Source organism: Oryzias melastigma, linkage group LG24, assembly GCF_002922805.2.
Source record: "Oryzias melastigma strain HK-1 linkage group LG24, ASM292280v2, whole genome shotgun sequence".
Classification (NCBI taxonomy): Eukaryota; Metazoa; Chordata; class Actinopteri; order Beloniformes; family Adrianichthyidae; genus Oryzias; species Oryzias melastigma.
The window spans coordinates 11,161,353-11,180,954 of record NC_050535.1 but is presented as its reverse complement, the minus strand read 5'-3'; the positions used below and the strand labels follow the sequence as shown (position 1 = coordinate 11,180,954).

Genomic DNA, 19,602 nt, shown 5'->3' with positions numbered 1-19,602 from the left:
AAGAAGATTCTGGGTGTCAAGTGTTTCCTGCTCTTTTTCCCACACTTGAAAAGGGCTGAGCATCCAAAGGTGAAGGCGGATTTACTCACACTCCTCATTTAAGACTATTTTTCCAATCTTTATGTTCCATTTTGTTAGTCAGCAGTCACAGGTAAAAACCTTAAAAACACATAATAACAGCAATAAATATTTACAATTCCAAATTACATTATACAATGGCAATAAACAACATTAATCAATAATAATTTGTATAATTTGAAATGTTTCAATTAATTACCAACCTCCCTAATTTTACATTGACCTTATTTTAACTATAAGTTCATTCATCAAATCCTACATTCGTATTTAAGTTCGTATATCAAATTCAAATTATTTTTAAGAATGACTTTAAAATAACATTAGTAAAGATTAATACCATTCATTTGAAACTTCACACCACAAACTTACCAAAGTTACACCGTACATCCCCAGGTCAAAGCGCATGAAACCGAAAATTCCGACCGGTACCCAAAGTACACACAAACAATTGTGAAGCGTGTGCCTAGCCCCACAGCACACCAATCAAACAGGAAATGAGCAATTGCAGCTTTTCTAGCGCTCAGAAAAAGTCATTTCTTACCAGCTGGCTCATCTACAGATGGATGACAAACGGACAGAGGTAGGCATGCTGTGCACACTCGCTACTGAAGTTTGTATCTCGCTGGTGCTTTTTCCTGAATGAAGTGTGTGCGTCGCCATTAAATGTCCGACACAGCGCGCTCAGCTTCTCAACAGTTCCATGTCACATGACTCAACCTCAGAGTAACACTGGGATCAAATTTTAGAGATAAGTTTCACAAAATATGACTTCCTGGTCTGTTTTACAGTCTGGTTATAAACTTTAAACAGGTTTTGGAATACTTGATATTTAAAGTTTGCACTTTCTCCAGTTTCTTTCAGAAGTCCTGCATTGTCTCTTCAATTATTTCATTTTCTTAGTTCCCCAAGAGGATGTGGGTTAAATTCTAATTGTTTTAGTGGAAAAAGACTTAAATGTAACAATCTCCTTGGCAAACCCAGACTCATCCATCAGATTGCCAGATGGAAAAGCGTGACTCATCACTCTAGAGAATGTGACTCCATTGCTCTCGAGTCCAGTGAGGGAGTGCTTTACACCACTGCATCTGACGCTTTGTGTTGCACTTGGTGATGTGTGGCTTAAAGACAGCTGCTCGTCCATGAAGCCAACTCCATGAAGCTCCCTATGTGCTGTACTTAGGCTAATCTGAAGGTCACATGACGTTTGAGAACTCTGTGTAGCTTATCAGCCCACAGTTAAAACCGAATAAAGTTTCAAATAAAAATCTAGGAATCAAAAGAATACAGAAAAAACGCAAACAAAAATTAAAGCATATTTATTTATTGATATTAAAAACTATGACAAGGATTAAAAATAAGAACTAGAGCAATTTTACATGACATATTTTTTTTTCAAACGTAAAAAAAATATATGCTTACTTGACAGTAAAAGGAAATTAAATTGAAAAAATATTTAATATATCTTTAAAGCTCAAAGCATCAAATGCCAAAAATTAAAACAAAAATATTTGTATTTTTGAGTTGTCTGTTGGTGATGTTAATCTGTTAGCAATTATAGCTGTTTTTTATGAAGATATTTAAACACATTTTGCATTATTAGAACTTAGAAATAATTGTTAAAGTATTTTAAAATTAAAAACATTTACAGAAATCCTTAAATATTTATAAGCCTGACTTTATAAGGACTCACATTCCTACAGCTGGAGTTGGATCTTAATGTCCAGGATCTTAAAGGACAGAAAACTCTGAAGCTCCATATTGTTCATGATCAGCCTTGATAGAGCAGAGAGATTTGATTGTGTGATCAGGAGATATCAGCTGATCCTGGACTTCAGCTGATCGCTGTTACTATTGGAGAAACTCCAACAATCCAGTGAAAATCTCATTAAATCAACTTAATCTCTATAATTCTTTAGGATTATTATATATTAAGGACTTGCAAGGAAGTTGTTAAGATCACATAATATTTAAAATACTCAAATTAAACTAAAAAAGAGGGAAAATATTTGGAGCCCAGCAAACATGCAGCTGCCCTTAGCAGCGCCACCTACAGGTGAGACATTTGCTCCATCACATTGTTAGATGCAGCTGGTTCTATGGATCTACAAGAAAGCACAAAGATGCAATTTTACTCAGCAACTGAAGGTGAAGCATGGTCTTGAAGCAGTCACTACATGAACAATTTCAAGTTTCTATTAGGTTTATATAATATTTGATCGCTACAGAGCAAAACGTAAACTTACCAAGTGTTGATCTTTATTGAACTTCAGAATAAATCATCTCATCAACTGAATGAGATGATTTACCTGTGAAGAAAACTAAATCAAATATCAAATGTAAACAAATAGACTAATATAATGATAAAATTGGTGTGTTAAGTAAACATTGTTAAAAGTTAATTACTATAAAACAGTACATTCTGAGATGATTTTGCAGCAGTTTAAAGTCAGAGAAGTTCCAAACATGAAGACTTGACTCACCTTTGTTTTTCTTCTTCACCTCTGCATACAGCTGACTGACATCTAAAAGAAAACAAAATCCAATATTTGATTTATTTAGATGATATTCTCATGTTTCTACCAGCAAACATCCCAGAATCTGACAGTCTGTCATTTCTAGAGTCACAGCTGCATGGATGGAGATCATGTTTCCATAGAGACAGATCTTACCTGCAGACGCTCCTGTCTTCACATCAGAGTAAACTGAGTTCTCACTTGGTTTCTGTCTCTTTTCTGTCAGAAAGATCAGAAAATATTTGATTTGATTCAGCTGTTCAATAAATCCATCATGAAGTGTTTATTCCATAAACATTAAATAAATGCTTTTATTTTCTCACTTTTCTTGGTGAAGGTTTTAAGCTTGATTGAAGAATATGTAATCATTCTGGATTCACCTGAAACAGCATTCATTCTTATTTTCAGATTGGGGTCATTTATTCTGCTTTCATCTTAAGGTTTGTCAATTAATAAAAATTTTTAAAAAGTCTGTTTTTACATGTCTGTGTCTGTCATTTTGTTAGAACAGAAAAGTAATGTTGATGTAAATGACGTGACAAATATTTAAAATCTTGATTGATTCTTCATTTTACCCGTGTTTTCATCTTCTGGATCATTTCGAATCTCTTCAAGACCTTTGTGGGATGCATACAAAGAAGGACCACCTTCAAAATGAATGTCACAAAGACAAAACGTTTCCATCATTTTCTTTCTCAGATATAAAGTAATGTAACCGTCATGTTTAGCTCATTTGTTCTAAACTCAAACTTATACAATAAATCAAGATCTGTCATAGTTTAGACTAACCATGGATAAGAACGATGTCATTTATGTGCTGAGCTTCATTGTAGTCTGTAGCAGTGGTCTGGTTGTAGACTTGAGACCTGCTGAAAGAAACAAATAGAAAGATCATCATTCTTGAAAATATTAGTTTAAAAATAAATTTGATATCCTTTACTAAAAATAAAAAATGCAAACCTTCTTGTGTCTAAATCTGGAAATGGATAGAAGTTCATACACAAAATTATTTGCTTTTAATTCATTTGTGATTGGTATGAACAAAATAAAATAAAGTAAAAATCTCTCACCTCTTAATTTTTTACAGAGACACCACTTCATAAATACACAAATTACCAAAATGACAGAAGTTAGAGCAACAACTAACACAAGAAATAATGAGCTGTCAGGTCTGGGTGAACCTGTAAAGAACAATGTTTTTTAAATTAAATATATGTCAATATTATCACCAATATTATTTACAATGAAAACATTCACTGACATTTGACTGCTAACCAGCTCTGTGGAGATTCTTTTCCTGAGGATTGACACTTGTAGAAGCCTTCATGTGACTTTGACACTGCAGGGATGATCATCTCCACTCTGCTCTCACTTTGGATTAATGTGTCATTCTGATAGAAAAACTCTTTAGAAAGAAGATTTTCTGTCCTCCACTTGCAGCCAAGAGTAACAGAATGTCCCTCAGTCACAGGATGGACAGGACTCAGCAGGATCAGATCATCATCTGGAAACATCCACATTCATCCTCATCACAGATCATCAGCACATGTTTGACATTGTCTGCTTCATTCTGGTTTACATACAGTTGATCATCTAAATCCATCTTCAAGTTCTGCATGTGTTTCTAATCAATCCAATGATGAAAGTCAAGCTAAAAACAGGAATCCAAACATGTTTCCACTCACTGTGTCCAGTGATGTTGACTGCGTTGCTGAATGCTGATCCAGACTCACACCAGAACACTGCATTACTGGACTGGATCTTCTGAACATGACATGTTGATCCATTCATTGTTCCCCAGTCAGAACAGAATGACAGCAAGTCAGGAAGCAGAAAGCTGCCGACTCTCCACTCAGCAGAGTTTCCCTCACAGGTCAGAGAGACAGAGTCAGAGGTGAAGTGTTGGACTCTGTCAGGACTCACTGAGAGAGACGCTGATGGATGAAGATCTGAACACAAACAGGATGAAGATCAGCACACTTCAGCTGGATTTGGAGAACAAAGAGACCCAAAATAGTAGAATGTGACAGTATTTGAAATGTGAAGAGAAATCATTGAGAGAAATGAATGAAGAATCAGAAGTCTGACCTCCAGACCAGACAAAGTGAGGTTGACTGTAAAGAGTGTAGACGTGTGGCTCTCCTCTTCCAGCTCTGCACACATATCCTGCTGTGTGTGTCTGTCCATGAATGATGTAGGAGTTGTCTGCAGTCCCTTTGGAGCTAGCAGGCAGCAGCTCATAGCTGTAAGAGCCAGACTTGTGTGATAGATCAGGAACAGCTTTATACCAGTAGAAGCTCCATCCTGCAGACTCATGTTCAACCTCACAGCTCAGAGTCACTGAGGATCCAGGACTCAACCACCGAGGAGACACTCTCATTACAGGCTCTGTTGGAGAGATATCGTTGACTTTTTTTTAGTAACCTAGTTGTGTTTTTGACCAAAATCTTTCATGCGACACCTTTGGTTCTGATAGAAGGAGCTTCACAAGTTGACAGAATTATGAAAACTGTGCTGGCAAACAAAATTGAAGCAGGGAATTTCTTATTTCCTTCATGATTGTTTTAATATCTTTCCTGCTCTGCTGTCACTTTTGCCTCTCTGACAGAACCTCTTCGATAAACTACACCATCAGAATCAATGGTCCACACCTTCTTTCATCTGAGATCATTTATTGTCAATGATGGATCAAATCTCTCAGCATGTAACATTTTTTGTTGCAGGAACTGCAACCAAAACAAAGCAATGCTTATTGGCTAAGTTGGACTTGGTCCTTGTCAATAATCTGAGGTTATTTAGCTCTGCATTAAGACATGTTACTATAGTTACCAAGTTTAACTTGCAGTCTGCACTCTTAATGAACTTAAATTGAACAGGTGTTTGATTTGTTTTAATAACTTGACAGCTGTTTTCTAATCAAGCACAATGAAAACATTGTTTTGCTATAATTGTCTGCATTTACTGCAGACCTCATGTGATTATTGTTAGAACAATGCCAAGTCCCTTAAAAATAAATAGCAAATGACAGTCTTATTCTAACTGTTCTGATTATTTTGTTTATTATTTTACTGGAATGTCAACAGTAAAGTAATGTACAAAGTCTTTGCAGTATTTTACTGTGAACATCAATAAACTGTGGGAGTTTACTGTAAAGCACTGGATTGAGGGAATTTCCCTTAACACTTCTGTATTTTCCCAGTTACTGTGAATTAGATTAATTAAGAAAAATGTCCACAAAAATATGCATATTTTGCAAATGACAGATACAAAATATAATTACTGGCATTCAGCTGCCAATAATTTACTGTAAAATCAACAGCAACTATTTTAAAGTGTAATTAGAAGGTCTGCCAATGGACTAGTAAAGCTATAGAGCCAAACTTAATTGTTAATTTGACTTTTCTTTTCAAAAATAATCAACTTTAACAAAACTCTTTTATTTGTTATTCAAATAAAGCAGGATTAAACTCACTACTGATGGTGACTGGATCACTGAACTCTGAGAGATAAACTGGTTCTCCTCTTCCTCCTCTGCATCTGTAAACTCCTTCCTGTGAGACTCTGATTTGTCCATTTGAAAGGAAATCAGCATCTTGTTTGGTCAGCAGTTTGGAGGATTTCTCTCCTCTGAACCAGAAAAATCTCCAACCAGATGATGAAGACTTCACTGAACAACTGAGGATCACTCTGTCCTCTACTGGAGAACTTGTCATGTTTAGTTCAGACTTTGGTTTATGTGCTGTTGAGATACAAATATGTTTCTGTCTGAACACATGTTTAAGTTTTAAAGTAGAAGAAAGAAATAAAACATTTATATATTCATGAAAGACTAGATTCAAAATAGATAAATAAATAAACTCACCTGAAACAGATAATCTTAGAGCTTCACTCCACTTTGTTGAAGAATATAAATCATATCTGGATCTGCTCTTACAGCTGTATTCTCCACTGTTGGAAGCTGTGATAGTCCAGTCTTTATTGTTTCTCCAGGATGTCTGTGACTGAGGAGTTCTCCATTGATACTCCCACTGAACTCCTTCTCCTCCCTGAACCTCACATGTCAGAGTGATCGTCTCTCCTCTGAACATCTGAGACCAGCTGGGTTTCTGTGTCACAATGACTTTGTTGGAAACTGTTTCCATCAGATACAAAAATAGAAAATGAACAAAAAATTTGAAAATTATTTTTAAACGGATTTAAGCTAATTTAAATCACTCACATGTTATGTTAATGTTGACTTCATCACTTGTATCAGAGTAGATGGCTGGTTCTCCTCTAAATCCTCTGCAGCTGTAGATTCCTCCTTGTGAGACTCTGATTTCTCCATTTTCTCCATCATTGATTCTGTCTTCAGATAAATATGAGGTTCTTCTGAACCACTCATATTTCCAACCAGCAGATTTCTCCACAGAGCAGATCAGTGTCACTCTGTCTCCTACTGACACAGTTGTTCTTCCTGCTGTCAGTCTGGATATCTTTGCTGATGGAAATAGAGAGAGAAAAAAAGCATTAAACATATTTACCTCAATGTAAACATGATAGTGATTTCAAACAAAAACACAGAAACTGGAAGGAGCAGGCCGAGGCATTAGGATCCATTTGCAGAGGTTTTCATAGCGAACACAAACAGGCAGAAGTAACAGATGATAGAATAATCACTTGGACTGAATGCAGTGCAGAAACAAGACCTCACACTGAGTAGAGTGTGAATGTAGTGATGACATGATGAGGAACAGCTGGGAGAGCCTGGGAAGAGGGAGTAGGGGCTGATGGGAATTTGAGTGTGAAGAAGCACAGTGTCAATACTCAGGTGATGACTCCCTCTGGTGGTCAAAGGGGGACATGGCAGCCTGAGTCCTGACAGAAACTATTGATTTTTTTTATGTCCTGAACCCGAAAATTTCTGTTTGGGGTTGCACGTTGTTGGAGCCCATTCCAGCTACTGTTGGTGAAGGGTCTGATACACACTGACAATTTAAATTCCCTGGTTTACCCATGATCCATGTTTGTGGCCTATGGGAGGAAGCTGAAGAGCTTGGAGAAAACCCACACATGAAGGAGGAGAACATGCAATCTTCACACAGAAAGGTCCCCAGTTTGTGTTTCTGTTTAAAATCCCCCAGTCAGGATTTGAACCCGGACCTTCTTGCTGTGAGGCAAGACCACTAACCACTGCGCCACCGTGCAGCTCAATTGTTCACTCCTAAAAATATTGGCTGCGACAGACTGGCGACCTGTCCAGGGTGTGCCCCGCCTTCGTCCATCAGTAGCCGGGATAGGCTCCGGCACCCCGCGACCCCGAAAGGGAAGAAGCGGACAAGAAGATGAATAAATGAATAAAAATATTGGCTATTTAGGAACGCTTGAAACCCCTCACCACAGTGCCGTAGCGGTCCTTGCATTTCAGAGCTGACAATTTAGTCTTCCTCCCCCAAAACCCTCTTCGTTAATAAGGGCCTTTTTTATTTTTCTGTCTCAGCCGAGACAGTTCAGAGCGCTATATTAAGCTGGAGAGGAATGTGTGTAGGAAGATTTTCTTGGTGCTCCCAAAATTTTGGGAGGGGGGGTCAAAAAGGATAATAAATATTGCTTTTTCATGGTGCTGAAACCCGTTTTTGTCTGGGAAATTATATAGTCTGAAATCCTGCTGTGAAGCAGATGGTAATGAGCTATGGCAGCACGACGCGTTCGGGACCACCAGTGATGCATTCAGTGGCCTCAGTGTTGCTCAACATTGTCTTAAAATTCCGTTACCCTTGTTTGATTTTAGAAGTGGGATTCAAACCCACACCTCCAGGGAACACAGTGTCTAATGGGGTATTGACACTGAATGTGGCTGGCGCGGCGAAGGCGTCAAGTCTCAATGTGAAGTCAATGTAAGGATGCGATCTGCCGCGTGCGATTTTGGTTGCAGGCATGATTTCAGCGGCGAGTCAACCAATCAGGGACCAAGCTTTGGGCACGTGATGTTTTCAGTGACTAGATCAAAAAATAGGAATACAAATTCAAGATGGCGGCTCGATGGGAGGATCTTGATCATGTACTTCCATTCATTTTATCAACCCGCGAGGGCTGTTGAGTTCCCGGAAACTGTCCCAGTTACTGTTGGGCGAAGGCGGGATACACCCTGGAGAAGTTGTCAGCCCGTCACAGAGCTCATAGCGCTGGATGGACGGCTACGCCAGCTGGCCGGTGGATAGCTTACTGAACTAGTGAGCTACGCTCCCCCGGCTCCGGCAATGTTGATAGGTGATGGCAAGCGCTGCTTTCCAGCCCGCCGCGAGTGCCGTTGTAGTGCGCGGGACCGCTATAGCTTCATGTGCTTATTACATTTTTCTTATTTTCATCAGGACAATAATAAAAAAAGTTATCCCAGTTTTATTTTTATTTTATTTCATTCCCCCCCACTCACACACAAAACAGAGCATTAACCAGACTCACCACCACTCAGTCATCAAATATTGGGATATTATTCAACCATCCTGATCAAAACTGGATATTTGCATCTGATCACATGACATCTGGTTAATTAACTTTTGAGTTAAAGCTTGGAGATGGTCAGAACAGAAATGAACTGAACTTCCTCAGCAGCGGTTAGAACTGAAGAAGCTCCTCAGATGAACAATGTGTGATTTCAATGACTGATAAATGTGAATGTCTGAACTTCTTAAAGGTTTGGAAGTTCTCATGCTGATTATTTCAATAATGAATCAAGAAAACTCAAAGAAACTCACCATCAATGATGAATGGATCACTGTAGTCTGTGTAATAAACTGGATCTCCTCTTCCTCCTATGCATCTGTAAACTCCTCTCTGTGAAACTCTGATTTCTCCATTCAAAGGGGAATCAGTGTTTAGCAATGCCAGCTCTCCATCATCTCTTTTCCTGTAAAAATAATAACTCCAACCAGATGATGATGGATTCACAGAACAGGTCAGGGTTACTCCATTTCTACGTAGCTGAGCCTTTGGAATATCTGGAATAGATTTTAAAAAAATAAGAGACACAGATTTTTATTTGGATTAAAACACATTTACAGCCAACATTAAGATAAACTTTAAAATAACAATTTAATGTTTAGTTGCAAAGAAATTGTTATTTAATGTAATAAAATTAATTGCATTGCTATTATTACTAAGGATATATCAAACATTTAGAATCATAAATCTGAAACACATGTTAATTTCTTTAATGTGAACAGATTCTGAAACACAAAATCTCTTTATGATAGAAGTTATTTCTAAAACACAGTAGGAAATTACCTGATGCATGTATAGAGACTCTGTTGCTGCACTTTGTATGATATGAACCCTTCCTACGACCACAGCACTGATAAACACCACTGTGATGTTTATGCAGATGATTTAATGTGAAGTGATGGTTTATAATGTAATGGTGAGGGGTCCAATTACTTCCATTAAATGTGTATTCCCAGTCATCAGTTCTCCCTTCCTTCATGTCACATTTAACAGTTAAAAACTCGCCAATAAAAAAAGTTGACCATTTAGGTTCAATGGTCAACACAGCATCTAGAACAAACACAATTTGCTGATTAAACTTGTTGTTTGCAATGTGAACGAAAAATAAAAAAATATAACTTAAAGACTGTTTCACCTAACAAACAAAACAGGTGTTTTGATAAATGCCATCAAACTGACATTAATGCAAAAACAGTGAAAAGAAACAAAAAAAGTCAAAATATATCACCTTGAGTGAGTCCACACTGGAGGAGTGAAAAGAGCACCACTGTACATGAAAGATGGAAATATCACAAATGTACAAACTGATACAATGTTTCTGAAATGTAAATTAATGCAAATAAAGCTGTCAATGAATATTCAATGGTTTCTTCACCCATATCACAAATGTTCCAGTAAATAAAAAAGGAAAACATTTATTTTTAAAGAAAACTGTTCATCATAATCCAGATAGTTTAGTTGAATCCTGAGTAGTAAACAGCTGTAGTTGAAACATGGAATTTTAACAATTTGGTAAAAAAAAAAAAAATGTAATTCTTTTGTTTGACATTTTCTGATTAATGTTGTGAAAAAGCAAAAGTTCTTCTCAAAAACTCACAGATGAACTCCAGTTTACAGAGCAGAGTGTGTCCCATCCTCACATTTAGATCAGAGGAGAAAATCCTGATGGAAAAAGAGAAATATGGAAGTGTGTTTTAGGAAAAGAAGGGAACTGTGATGAAATAAAAAAACAAAACAAAATGATGTTCTTGGTAAATATAGAATGTAAAGGACTCATTAACTTCTTGTTTTCTTCTTTAGGACAAAAATAACACAACAGTCACAAAATTCTCCACTGAACAGCAAGGAATGGCAGTTTGAAATCATTTAAAAAAGACAGATGTCAATAAAAATCTTCTAAAAATCTACATTAAAAACTATAAAACTATAAAACAAGAGACCTTGTAGTTTTAGAAAAAGTAAACTAAAGAATAACTTCTAAGACATTCAACGTGCTTTTTAAAACAGAACCTAAACATTAAATCCTTTTAAAAGAAATTCAGGCTGCAGATTATCTTAAATTCAGCTGCACGTCTCTAACAGTTTGACGTCTTTTCAAAATGTGCTGCATATCATTTTCCAAGTCCAGAGTGAGCACAAAGCAGTGAACTTCTTCAAGAAATGAAAATGTTGTAATTCTAATAACTGTAGAATACTCACAGTGTGGACTGACTGATAGTAGTTGTGCTCTTTGTTCATCCACGTCCTCTTCTAACTGTCTAACTTCTAAATGTCTTCTTTCTTCTAAACCACTAAGATCAGCTTCTGGGATGGAAAGAGTCACATGGTCTCAGTGCAGAAACTTTTACTATTTCTGTATTTTAAGATCATTTCTTGGTTGAAGTGTTAACATCACATCATTCACACCAGGTGAAGGAGAACATATAAAAACTGCTGCAGGATGAGGTCATGAGAAAATGACCTTTTGTCCATTTTCATTCTTTCAGTCTCTCGTGTTATAAAAAATGATCTCCCTGAAATATATATATATATGTGTATTTGCTTGATGTTTCAGTAACACTTTGAAGCTGTTCTGAAAGTCACTTTTTGTGTGAATAAATCCTGAACTTCTCCAAACAAAGAGCACTGCCCACTTTTTCATCACTTCAACCTTTGATTTACAGAGTGATTGATTTCATTGCTGTTTCCATCTGGAATGAACAACAATCTGCCAATATTTGGTGTTGAAGCCCAAGAAGGTGATCTGCTTGATGGTGACATGAGTTGGGAGTCAAATGTTTGTAACCAGGAAGAAGATCAGCTCCTCTCACAGCAACAACACAGAGAAGCAGGAAAACACCAGCAGACCACAACCATTTGACTCCTTCATGTTCAACTGAGAGCTTTTTCACTTCTTTACTGTCAGATCACAACACAGCAGTTGAACATTAAAATATGATGAAATATAAAAACATAACAATACATTAACATAAAAAATATGAATACATCTTCACAACATTAGTGGTTTGAATTCCCTTTTACTGATCTATTTCCGATCCATCTGAGCAGTTAAACCACTGAACAAGATGTGAAAGTCCCTGTATGGACAAAAATCAAAAGCTTCATCTTTCAAAAGACTTAATTCTTTCTGAATAATTTATTTGATTTAAGATAATCATTTGAAACTTTATATACTGTACCTGTTTAATGTTCTTTGTCTTTCTCCTTTCTTTTCATATTTAGCTCAGAAAAGCTGCAGGAGCTTTGACCACAAAGTTTCTTTCCCATGGTAACTTTTTGTGTTCACTGCAGGTTTGATGTATCACATACACTCATCTCAACTGGTTTTGCTCATATTTTTCTGGCCGTACGCAGAATATTTAACTAAAGTGATTTACTTCCACTATAGTTGCCGTCACCACAGGTGTGCCCCAGGGCTCTGTCCTAGGACCCCTGCTGATTGTCATCTATCTTCTTCCCCTAGGACATATCTTCTGTCAACATCAAACATTTTCTCTGCTATGCAGATGACACACAGCTACATATTTCCAGCAGACAAGACTCTACCCTCCTACCTGTCTCCCTTCTCTCGATAAAATCTTGGTTCAGTTCTAATTTCCTCAAACTAACAGCAATAAAACAGAACTTCTACTGGTAGGCACCAAGTGTAAAGTAAAATATTTAGTTTCATCATCCCTCTTGACAATTCCCTCGTTCTCCCCTCAAGTTAAAAGCCTGGGTGTCATCTTGGACAGCACTCTTTCCTACACTTCTCACGTCAACATCACTCGGACTGCCTACTTCCACCTCCGGAACATCCGCCATCTTCGCCCTTACCTCAGCCCTCATTCTACCGCTGTACTGGTTCACAGCCTCGTCACATCCCGCCTGGATTATTGTAACTTACTTCTGATAGACTCTCATTCATTCATTCATTCATCTTCCAGACCGCTTCTTCCCTTTTTGGGGTCGCGGGGTGCCGGAGCCTATCCCGGCTACTGAAGGGCGAAGGCGGGGTACACCCTGGACAGGTCGCCAGTCTGTCTCAGGGCCTCAATCACACACATTCACTCTCATTCACACCTAGGGACAATTTAGAGTCACCAATTCACCTATGAAGCATGTTTTTGGACGGTGGGAGGAAGCCGGAGTCCCCGGTGAAAACCCATGCATGCACGGGGAGAACATGCAAACTCCACATAGAAAGGTCCCAGCCGGGAGTCGAACCGGGGCCTTCTCGCTGCGAGGCAAGAGTGCTAACCACTGCGCCACCGTGCAGCCCTGATAGACTCTCACAAAAAAAATAAAAATAAAAAAAAACTCTTCGAAAACTTCAGCTGGCCCAAAACTCACCCACTGGATCACCTATAAAATCCTCCTGCTAGCCCACAAAGCCATCCATAACCTCGCCCCGCAATATATCTCTCAGACCTACTTCAAGTCACCACTCCCACCTGGTCCCTCAGGTCCTCGTCCTAGCCCCAACTTGTCATCTCCACTGTCCATCTTGTCACCATGGGGAGCAGTGCATTCAGTTGCTCTGCCCCAACACTCTGGAACTCCCTCCCCCCTAACCTCCAGACTATGGATTCACTCCCTCTATTCATCTCAGCCTCAAAACCCATCTTTTTAGACTAGCCTACTCTTCATGATTGCAGTGCACTTAACTTAACATCTGTGTTTTTATATTTGTGCTTTTATCACTGTTTGGTGACCATGAGTTCTATGAAAGGTGCCTGATAAATAAAATGTACTATTATCATTATTATTACCATCCCTGAGTCATGTGACAAATCAGAAGCCATCTTTCTATCTCCCAAAGTTAGAATTTGTACACAATTCCCAACCATCAACTGCATTGGGTTTACATTATTTGTGGTATCTGGAGGATATGAATTTCTTGATTTTCCTTCTAAGGAAATAGAGATTGCCGTGACTTTGATTCAACAGCAAAGCTTCTGGCACGACGTGATGTTGCACATTTAATGGTGCGATATGATATGCGATATGGATGACCTATATTCATGAACTCTGAGTAATGACTTAAAAGATTAAGCCCTGGATTCAAATTTCCAAGATTAGTTCCTCTGAAGCTCCCTTAGAAAAAGAGTGAGGAGTTCAGGTGGAGTGTAGAGTTGAGTTGTTGCTCCTTCACACTGAGGGGAGTCAGCAGGGTGGCTTGGGAATTTGGTTTACATGCTTCATGTAAGCTTCCCGGGAGAGGATGGATGGATGGGTGGATGGATCGATGGATCGATGGATGGAGAAGAACCATGATCATCAAACAATTTTCCTCAAATCTGTGGTTGACAGAAAAAGTAACCATGAGTGATCTCAGGAGCTATGATGTCAGGGGCTTTTTCCCCTGGTAGGGTCTCCCATGGCAGACAGGTCCTGGGTGACGAGCCAGACAAAGAGCGGTTCAGAACCCCTCTATGAACATTGAGACCAGAGATCCCTCTACGTCGCCTGGATTGGCGTCACCGGGGCCCCACCCTGGAGCCAGGCCTGGAGTTGGGGCTCGAAGGCGAACGCCTGGTAACCAGGGCTCCTCCCACGGGCCCAGGTTGGGTCCCACTCGAAGGAGCGACTTGGGATCACTCCCCAGTGGGCCCACCACCTGCAGGGGAGCTCTGAAGGGGCCGGTTCATTGTGGTTTTGGCGGCAGTCGAAGGCGAGTACCTCGGCGGCCCAAACCCCGGGCATGGAATTATGCTCTTGGGACATGGAATGCCACCTCTCTGGGAGGGAAGGAGCCTGAGCTCTTGCGAGAGGTTGAGAGATACCGGCTAGATATAGTTGGGCTCACCTCCACACACAGATTGGGCTCTGAAACTCAGTCCCTCGAGAGAGGCTGGACTCTACCACTCTGGAGTTGTCCATGGTGAGAGGTGGCGAGCTGGGGTGGGCTTACTCGTGAGCCCCCAGCTCAACCGCCAAGTGTTGGAGTTCACACCGGGTCGTGTCCCTTCGCCTTCGGGTGGGGGACAGGTCTCTGACTGTAGTTTCGGCTTACGAGCCAAACAGCAGTTTGGAGTACCCAGCCTTCTTGGTGTCTCCTGAAGGGGTACGGGAAAGTGCCCCAACGGGGGACTCCATTGTCCTCCTGGGGGACTTCAATGCCCACGTGGGAATTGGCAGTGGCACCTGGAGGGGTGTGATTCATAGGAATGGCCTCCCTGACCTGAACCTGAGCGGTGTTTCGTTGTTGGACTTCTGTGCACGCCATAGTTTGTCCATAACGAATACCATGTTCAAACACAAAGTGTCCATCAATACACCTGGCATCAGGACACCCTAGGCAGGAGATTGATTAAAGTGAAGGGCAGAGCTGTCCACTGATCACTACTTGGTGGTGAGTTGGATTCGCTGGCGTTGGAGGAGGCTGGAAAGACTTGGCAGACCTAAACGTACTGTAAGGGTCTCCTGGGAACGTCTGGCTGAGCCCACCGTCATGGAAGTCTTTAAATCCCACATCTGGGAAAACTTCAAGCAGGTACCGAGGGAGGTTGGTGACATTAAGTCCAAGTGGACCATGTTCTCCACTTCTATTGTCTCTGCCGTTTTCCAGAGGTCCAGTCGCAGCTCGTCTCTGGTGCCTGTCGTGGCGGCATCCCCCGAACCGGGTCTTGGACACCGGAAGTAAGGGATGCCGTCAAGCTGAAGAAGGAGTCCTGTCAAGCCTGGTTGGTTTGTGGGACTCCAAAGGCAGCTGACGGGTACCGGCAGTCTAAGCGAGCTGCAGCCTGGGCTGTTTTGGAGGCAAAAACTCAGTCCTGGGGGGAGTTTGGTGAGGCCACGGAGAAGGACTATCAGTTAGCCTCAAAGAGATTCTGGCAAACCATCTGGCGCCTCAGGAGGGGAAAGCAGTTTTCTGCAGGCACCGTTTTCAGTGCAGGTGGGGATCTGCTGACCTCAACTGGGGACATTGTCTGGCGGTGGAAGGAATACTTTGAGGATCTCCTCAACCCTCCTGACATGCCTTCTGTTGAGGAAGCAGAGGCTGAGGAAATTGGGGTGGACCTGTCCATTACCCAAGCTGAGGTCACCGAGTAAGTCAAAGAGCTCCTCTGTGGTAAGGCTCCAGGGTCGGATGAGGTTCGCCCTGAGTACCTCAAGTCTCTGGATGCTGTAAGAGTGTCTTGGTTGGCACATCTCTGCGTCATTGCGTGGCAGACAGGAACCGTACCACTGGACTGGCAGACTGGGGTGGTGGTTCCCCTTTTCTAGAAGGGGGACCAGAGGGTGTGTTCCAACTACCGGGGAATCACACTCCTCAGCCTTCCTGGGAAAGTCTATGCCAGGGTACTAGACAGGAGAGTCCGTCCGATAGTCGAACCTCAGTTTCAAGAACAACAGTGCGGCTTCCGTCCTGGTCGTGGAACAGTGGACCAGCTCTACACCCTCTTCAGGGTGCTGGAGGGTTCATGGGAGTTCGCTCATCCAGTCCATATGAGTTTTGTGGATTTGGAGAAGGCTTTCGACCGCGTTCCCCATGGTGTCCTGTTCAGGGTTCTCTGGGAGTATGGGATCTGGGGAGGCTTACTGAGGGCTGTCCGGTCTCTGTACAACCGGTTCAGGAGCTTGGTTCGCATGGCCGGCAGTAAATCAGACCTGTTCCCGGTTCATGTTGGACTCTGGCAGGGCTGCCCTTTATCACCGGTTCTGTTCATAGTCTTTATGGAAAGAATTTGTAGGTGCAGCCAGGGGCCGGAGGGGATCTGGTTTGGGGACCACAGGATTTCATCTCTGCTCTTTGCAGATTATGTTGTTCTGTTGGCTTCATCGAGCCAGGACCTCCAGCATGCATTGAAGCGGTTTGCAGCCGAGTGTGAAGTGGCTGGGATGAGGGTCAGCTCCGCTGAATCTGAGGCCATGGTTCTCGACAGGAAAAAGGTAGTTTGCCCTCTCGGGGTGGGTGGAGTTTTCCTGCCTCAGGTGGAGGAGTTTAAATATCTCGGGGTCTTGTTCACGAGTGAGGGAAGATCGGAGCGTGAGATCAACAAGCAGATTGGAGTGGCGTCCGCCACCGGTCCGTTGTGATGAAAAGAGAGCTGAGCCAGAAAGCAAAACTCTCAATTTACTGGTCGATCTTCGTCCCAGTACTCACTTATGGTCATGAGCTTTGGGTCATGACCGAAAGAACAAGATCCCGACTTCAAGCGGCTGAAATAAGTTTTTTTCCGGAGGGTGGCTGGGCGCTCCCTTAGAGATAGGGTGAGGAGCTCAGTCACCCGGAGAGAGCACGGAGTGGTGCTGCTTCTCCTCTGCATCGAGAGGAGCCAGTTGAGGTGGCTTGGGCATCTGGTCCGGATGCCTCCTGGACGTCTCCCTGGAGAGGTGTTCCGGGCATGTCCCACTGAGTGGAGGCCCCGGGGAAGACCCAGGACACGCTGGAGAGACCATGTTTCTCGGCTGGCCAGGGAACGCCTCGGGGTTCCCCCAGAGGAGCTGGAGGAAGTGGCCGGGGAGAGGGAAGTCTGGGCATCTTTGCTTAGACTGCTGCCCCCGCAACCCGGTCCCGGACAAAGCGGAAGAAGATGGATGGATGGATGTTTTCGATGGAAACAGTAGTGAAATGAATCATTCTTTATATTAAATGTTGAAGGGATGAAAAAGGGTCAGTGTTCTTTGTTTGGAGAAGTTAAGGATTTATTCACACAAAAAGTAACTTTCAGAGCAGCTTCAAGGTGTTACTGAAACATCAAGAAAAACAAAAAAAAAAAAATAATTTCAGGGACAAAATTTTTATAACATTAGAGAAGAATGCAAATGGACAAAGGTCATATTCTCATGACCTCATGCTGCAGCAATTGTTTTATATTGTATCTTTTACCTGGTGTGAATGATGCGATGTTAACACTTCAACCATGAAGTGATCATAAAATACATAAATAGAAAATGTTTCTGCACTGAGACCATGTGACCACATCACTGAACTGATCTTAGTGGCTTTGAAGAAAGAAGACATTTGCTGTTAGAAGAGAGGACGTGGATGAACAAAGAGCAGAACTACTATCAGTGAGTCCACACTGTGAGTATTCTACAGTTCCTAGAATGAGAATATTTTCATTTCATGTTTACTGAAAGAATTCTATTGCACTCACTTAAAAAAAATACCGTAAAATTGTAATAGACGTGCAGCTGCATATACGATCATCTACAGAAGTTTGATTGTGTAGGCTGGTGTCTGTTATAATAACCTAATCCCAGTACAAGTATATATTTTCATTGAAGTTTTTTTAATGTTTTACAAGTAAATTTTTGCTATGCTTCTTCTAAAACTGCATATTCTCTTGGATGTTGATGGTGTTTAAATATTTGCTATTGATCATGAAAAGTTGTTAATCGATGTATATAAACTGATTTTCTTATGCCATTGATTTCACTTTACCAAGACCTTATTCCTAAGGAAAAGGAAAGCAGGTTATTAGGACTAAATTGGTGGCTTTTTCTGCATGTGCTGACAACAGAATTAACTTAGTCAAAAGCTTTTCAGAAAATGCAGGAATCTTTTTAATTCAATCGGATGCAGTGAAAGCAATCAGGAGTCAAACTTTTTTCATGCAATCTATTGTACCTCCTGCATCTTGCCAAAATTGATCTCAATGTCATGGCGAAACTTAGATTCATAGAAGGGATGGACTCTCCCCCACTGTTAAAGTGCCCTAAAATATGGGAAATGTTCTTTATATGCCTGTATTGAGGTAGTACTCATGCTAGCCTCTTTGTGTTTGTTGATGAGGAAGTGAGTTGCAAAAACGTGGCTTGAAAACAATACCAATTTTGTGAAAGTTATTAAAAGTTGGATCAAAGTTGTACGGAACTCAAGCAGGATGCATTGCTGACCAACCAACGAGCAGTAAGTTTTGCATACTATGTGGCACTAGGGGCACTCCCTGTTTGCATACACAAACAGCAAACAGTGTATCTGCAGGGCGACAGTGGCTCAGGTGGTAGAGCAGGTCGGCCAATGATCGAAGGATGGACGGTTCGATCCCCGCTCCCACCAGCCAACTGTCGTTGTGTCCTTGGGTAAGACACTTGACCCTCCTTGCCTCCAGTGTGGCTCCAGTGATGGTCAGAGGGGCTGTAGGTGCGAACTGGCAGCCACGCCTCTGTCAGTCTGTGCTCAGTGCCCTGGTGGCTACAGTAGTAGCTTACCACCACCAAGTATGAATGAGGTGTTAATAAATAATAGATACACAATGTAAGCGCTCTGAGCGTCTGCAAAAATGCAGTCCATTATCATTAAAAGAAGAAAAAAACTGCTTCCACGCACAGGCCATGTTAATAGAGGAGGAGTATGCTCTAACTTGTTGGATACATATGGTCATGGAGTTGTGGTTTGTGTCCCAGCTGGTTGTCATATACGTGTCCATCTTGATGTGGTGTCCAATCGAGGATGTCTGCTCTTTTTTCCTGGCTTCTGTAACTTGACTACTGTAACTGAACATGGATTTTGTGGTTGGTGCTTAACCATAACAAAGAAGAATGGAGACAAAGATCACTTTAGCAAGTATTAAAAGTCCCACTTCAATCACCTTTGGTA

At 41.2% G+C, this 19,602-nt stretch overlaps 2 protein-coding genes across 2 annotated transcripts; both read right to left on the bottom strand.

The window, feature by feature from the left end:
- Positions 1-2,045: 2,045 nt before the first annotated feature.
- On the bottom strand, positions 2,046-4,971 carry LOC112158159. The gene is made up of 12 exons (XM_036210664.1): positions 4,680-4,971; positions 4,277-4,540; positions 3,853-4,095; positions 3,662-3,772; positions 3,552-3,567; positions 3,381-3,460; positions 3,167-3,238; positions 2,915-2,971; positions 2,748-2,810; positions 2,559-2,600; positions 2,322-2,384; positions 2,046-2,180 (listed from the first exon to the last, which is right to left on the bottom strand). The coding sequence occupies exons 1-11, from the start codon at positions 4,969-4,971 to the stop codon at positions 2,335-2,337; spliced, it is 1,290 nt and encodes a 429-aa protein (XP_036066557.1). The 3' UTR covers positions 2,046-2,180; positions 2,322-2,334.
- A 1,063-nt stretch (positions 4,972-6,034) lies between these two features.
- On the bottom strand, positions 6,035-7,547 carry LOC118598200 (low affinity immunoglobulin gamma Fc region receptor II-like). Its single transcript, XM_036210663.1, has 3 exons — positions 6,811-7,547; positions 6,454-6,723; positions 6,035-6,330 (listed from the first exon to the last, which is right to left on the bottom strand). The coding sequence occupies exons 1-3, from the start codon at positions 7,106-7,108 to the stop codon at positions 6,035-6,037; spliced, it is 864 nt and encodes a 287-aa protein (XP_036066556.1). The 5' UTR covers positions 7,109-7,547.
- Positions 7,548-19,602: the final 12,055 nt, after the last annotated feature.

Bases quoted from the DNA above. Each gene is read 5' to 3' on its own strand.
- LOC112158159 (XM_036210664.1), bottom strand. From the start codon at position 4,971: ATGAGAGTGTCTCCTCGGTGGTTGAGTCCTGGATCCTCAGTGACTCTG. The intron at 3,239-3,380 runs GTTAGTCTAAAC...TTCATTTTGAAG, and splicing joins TGACATCGTTCTTATCCATG to GTGGTCCTTCTTTGTATGCA. The intron at 2,811-2,914 runs GTGAGAAAATAA...TCTTTCTGACAG, and splicing joins TAAAACCTTCACCAAGAAAA to AAAAGAGACAGAAACCAAGT.
- LOC118598200 (XM_036210663.1), bottom strand. From the start codon at position 7,108: ATGTTTAATGCTTTTTTTCTCTCTCTATTTCCATCAGCAAAGATATCC. The intron at 6,724-6,810 runs GTGAGTGATTTA...TGATGGAAACAG, and splicing joins AGTCAACATTAACATAACAT to TTTCCAACAAAGTCATTGTG. The intron at 6,331-6,453 runs GTGAGTTTATTT...GTATCTCAACAG, and splicing joins TCTAAGATTATCTGTTTCAG to CACATAAACCAAAGTCTGAA.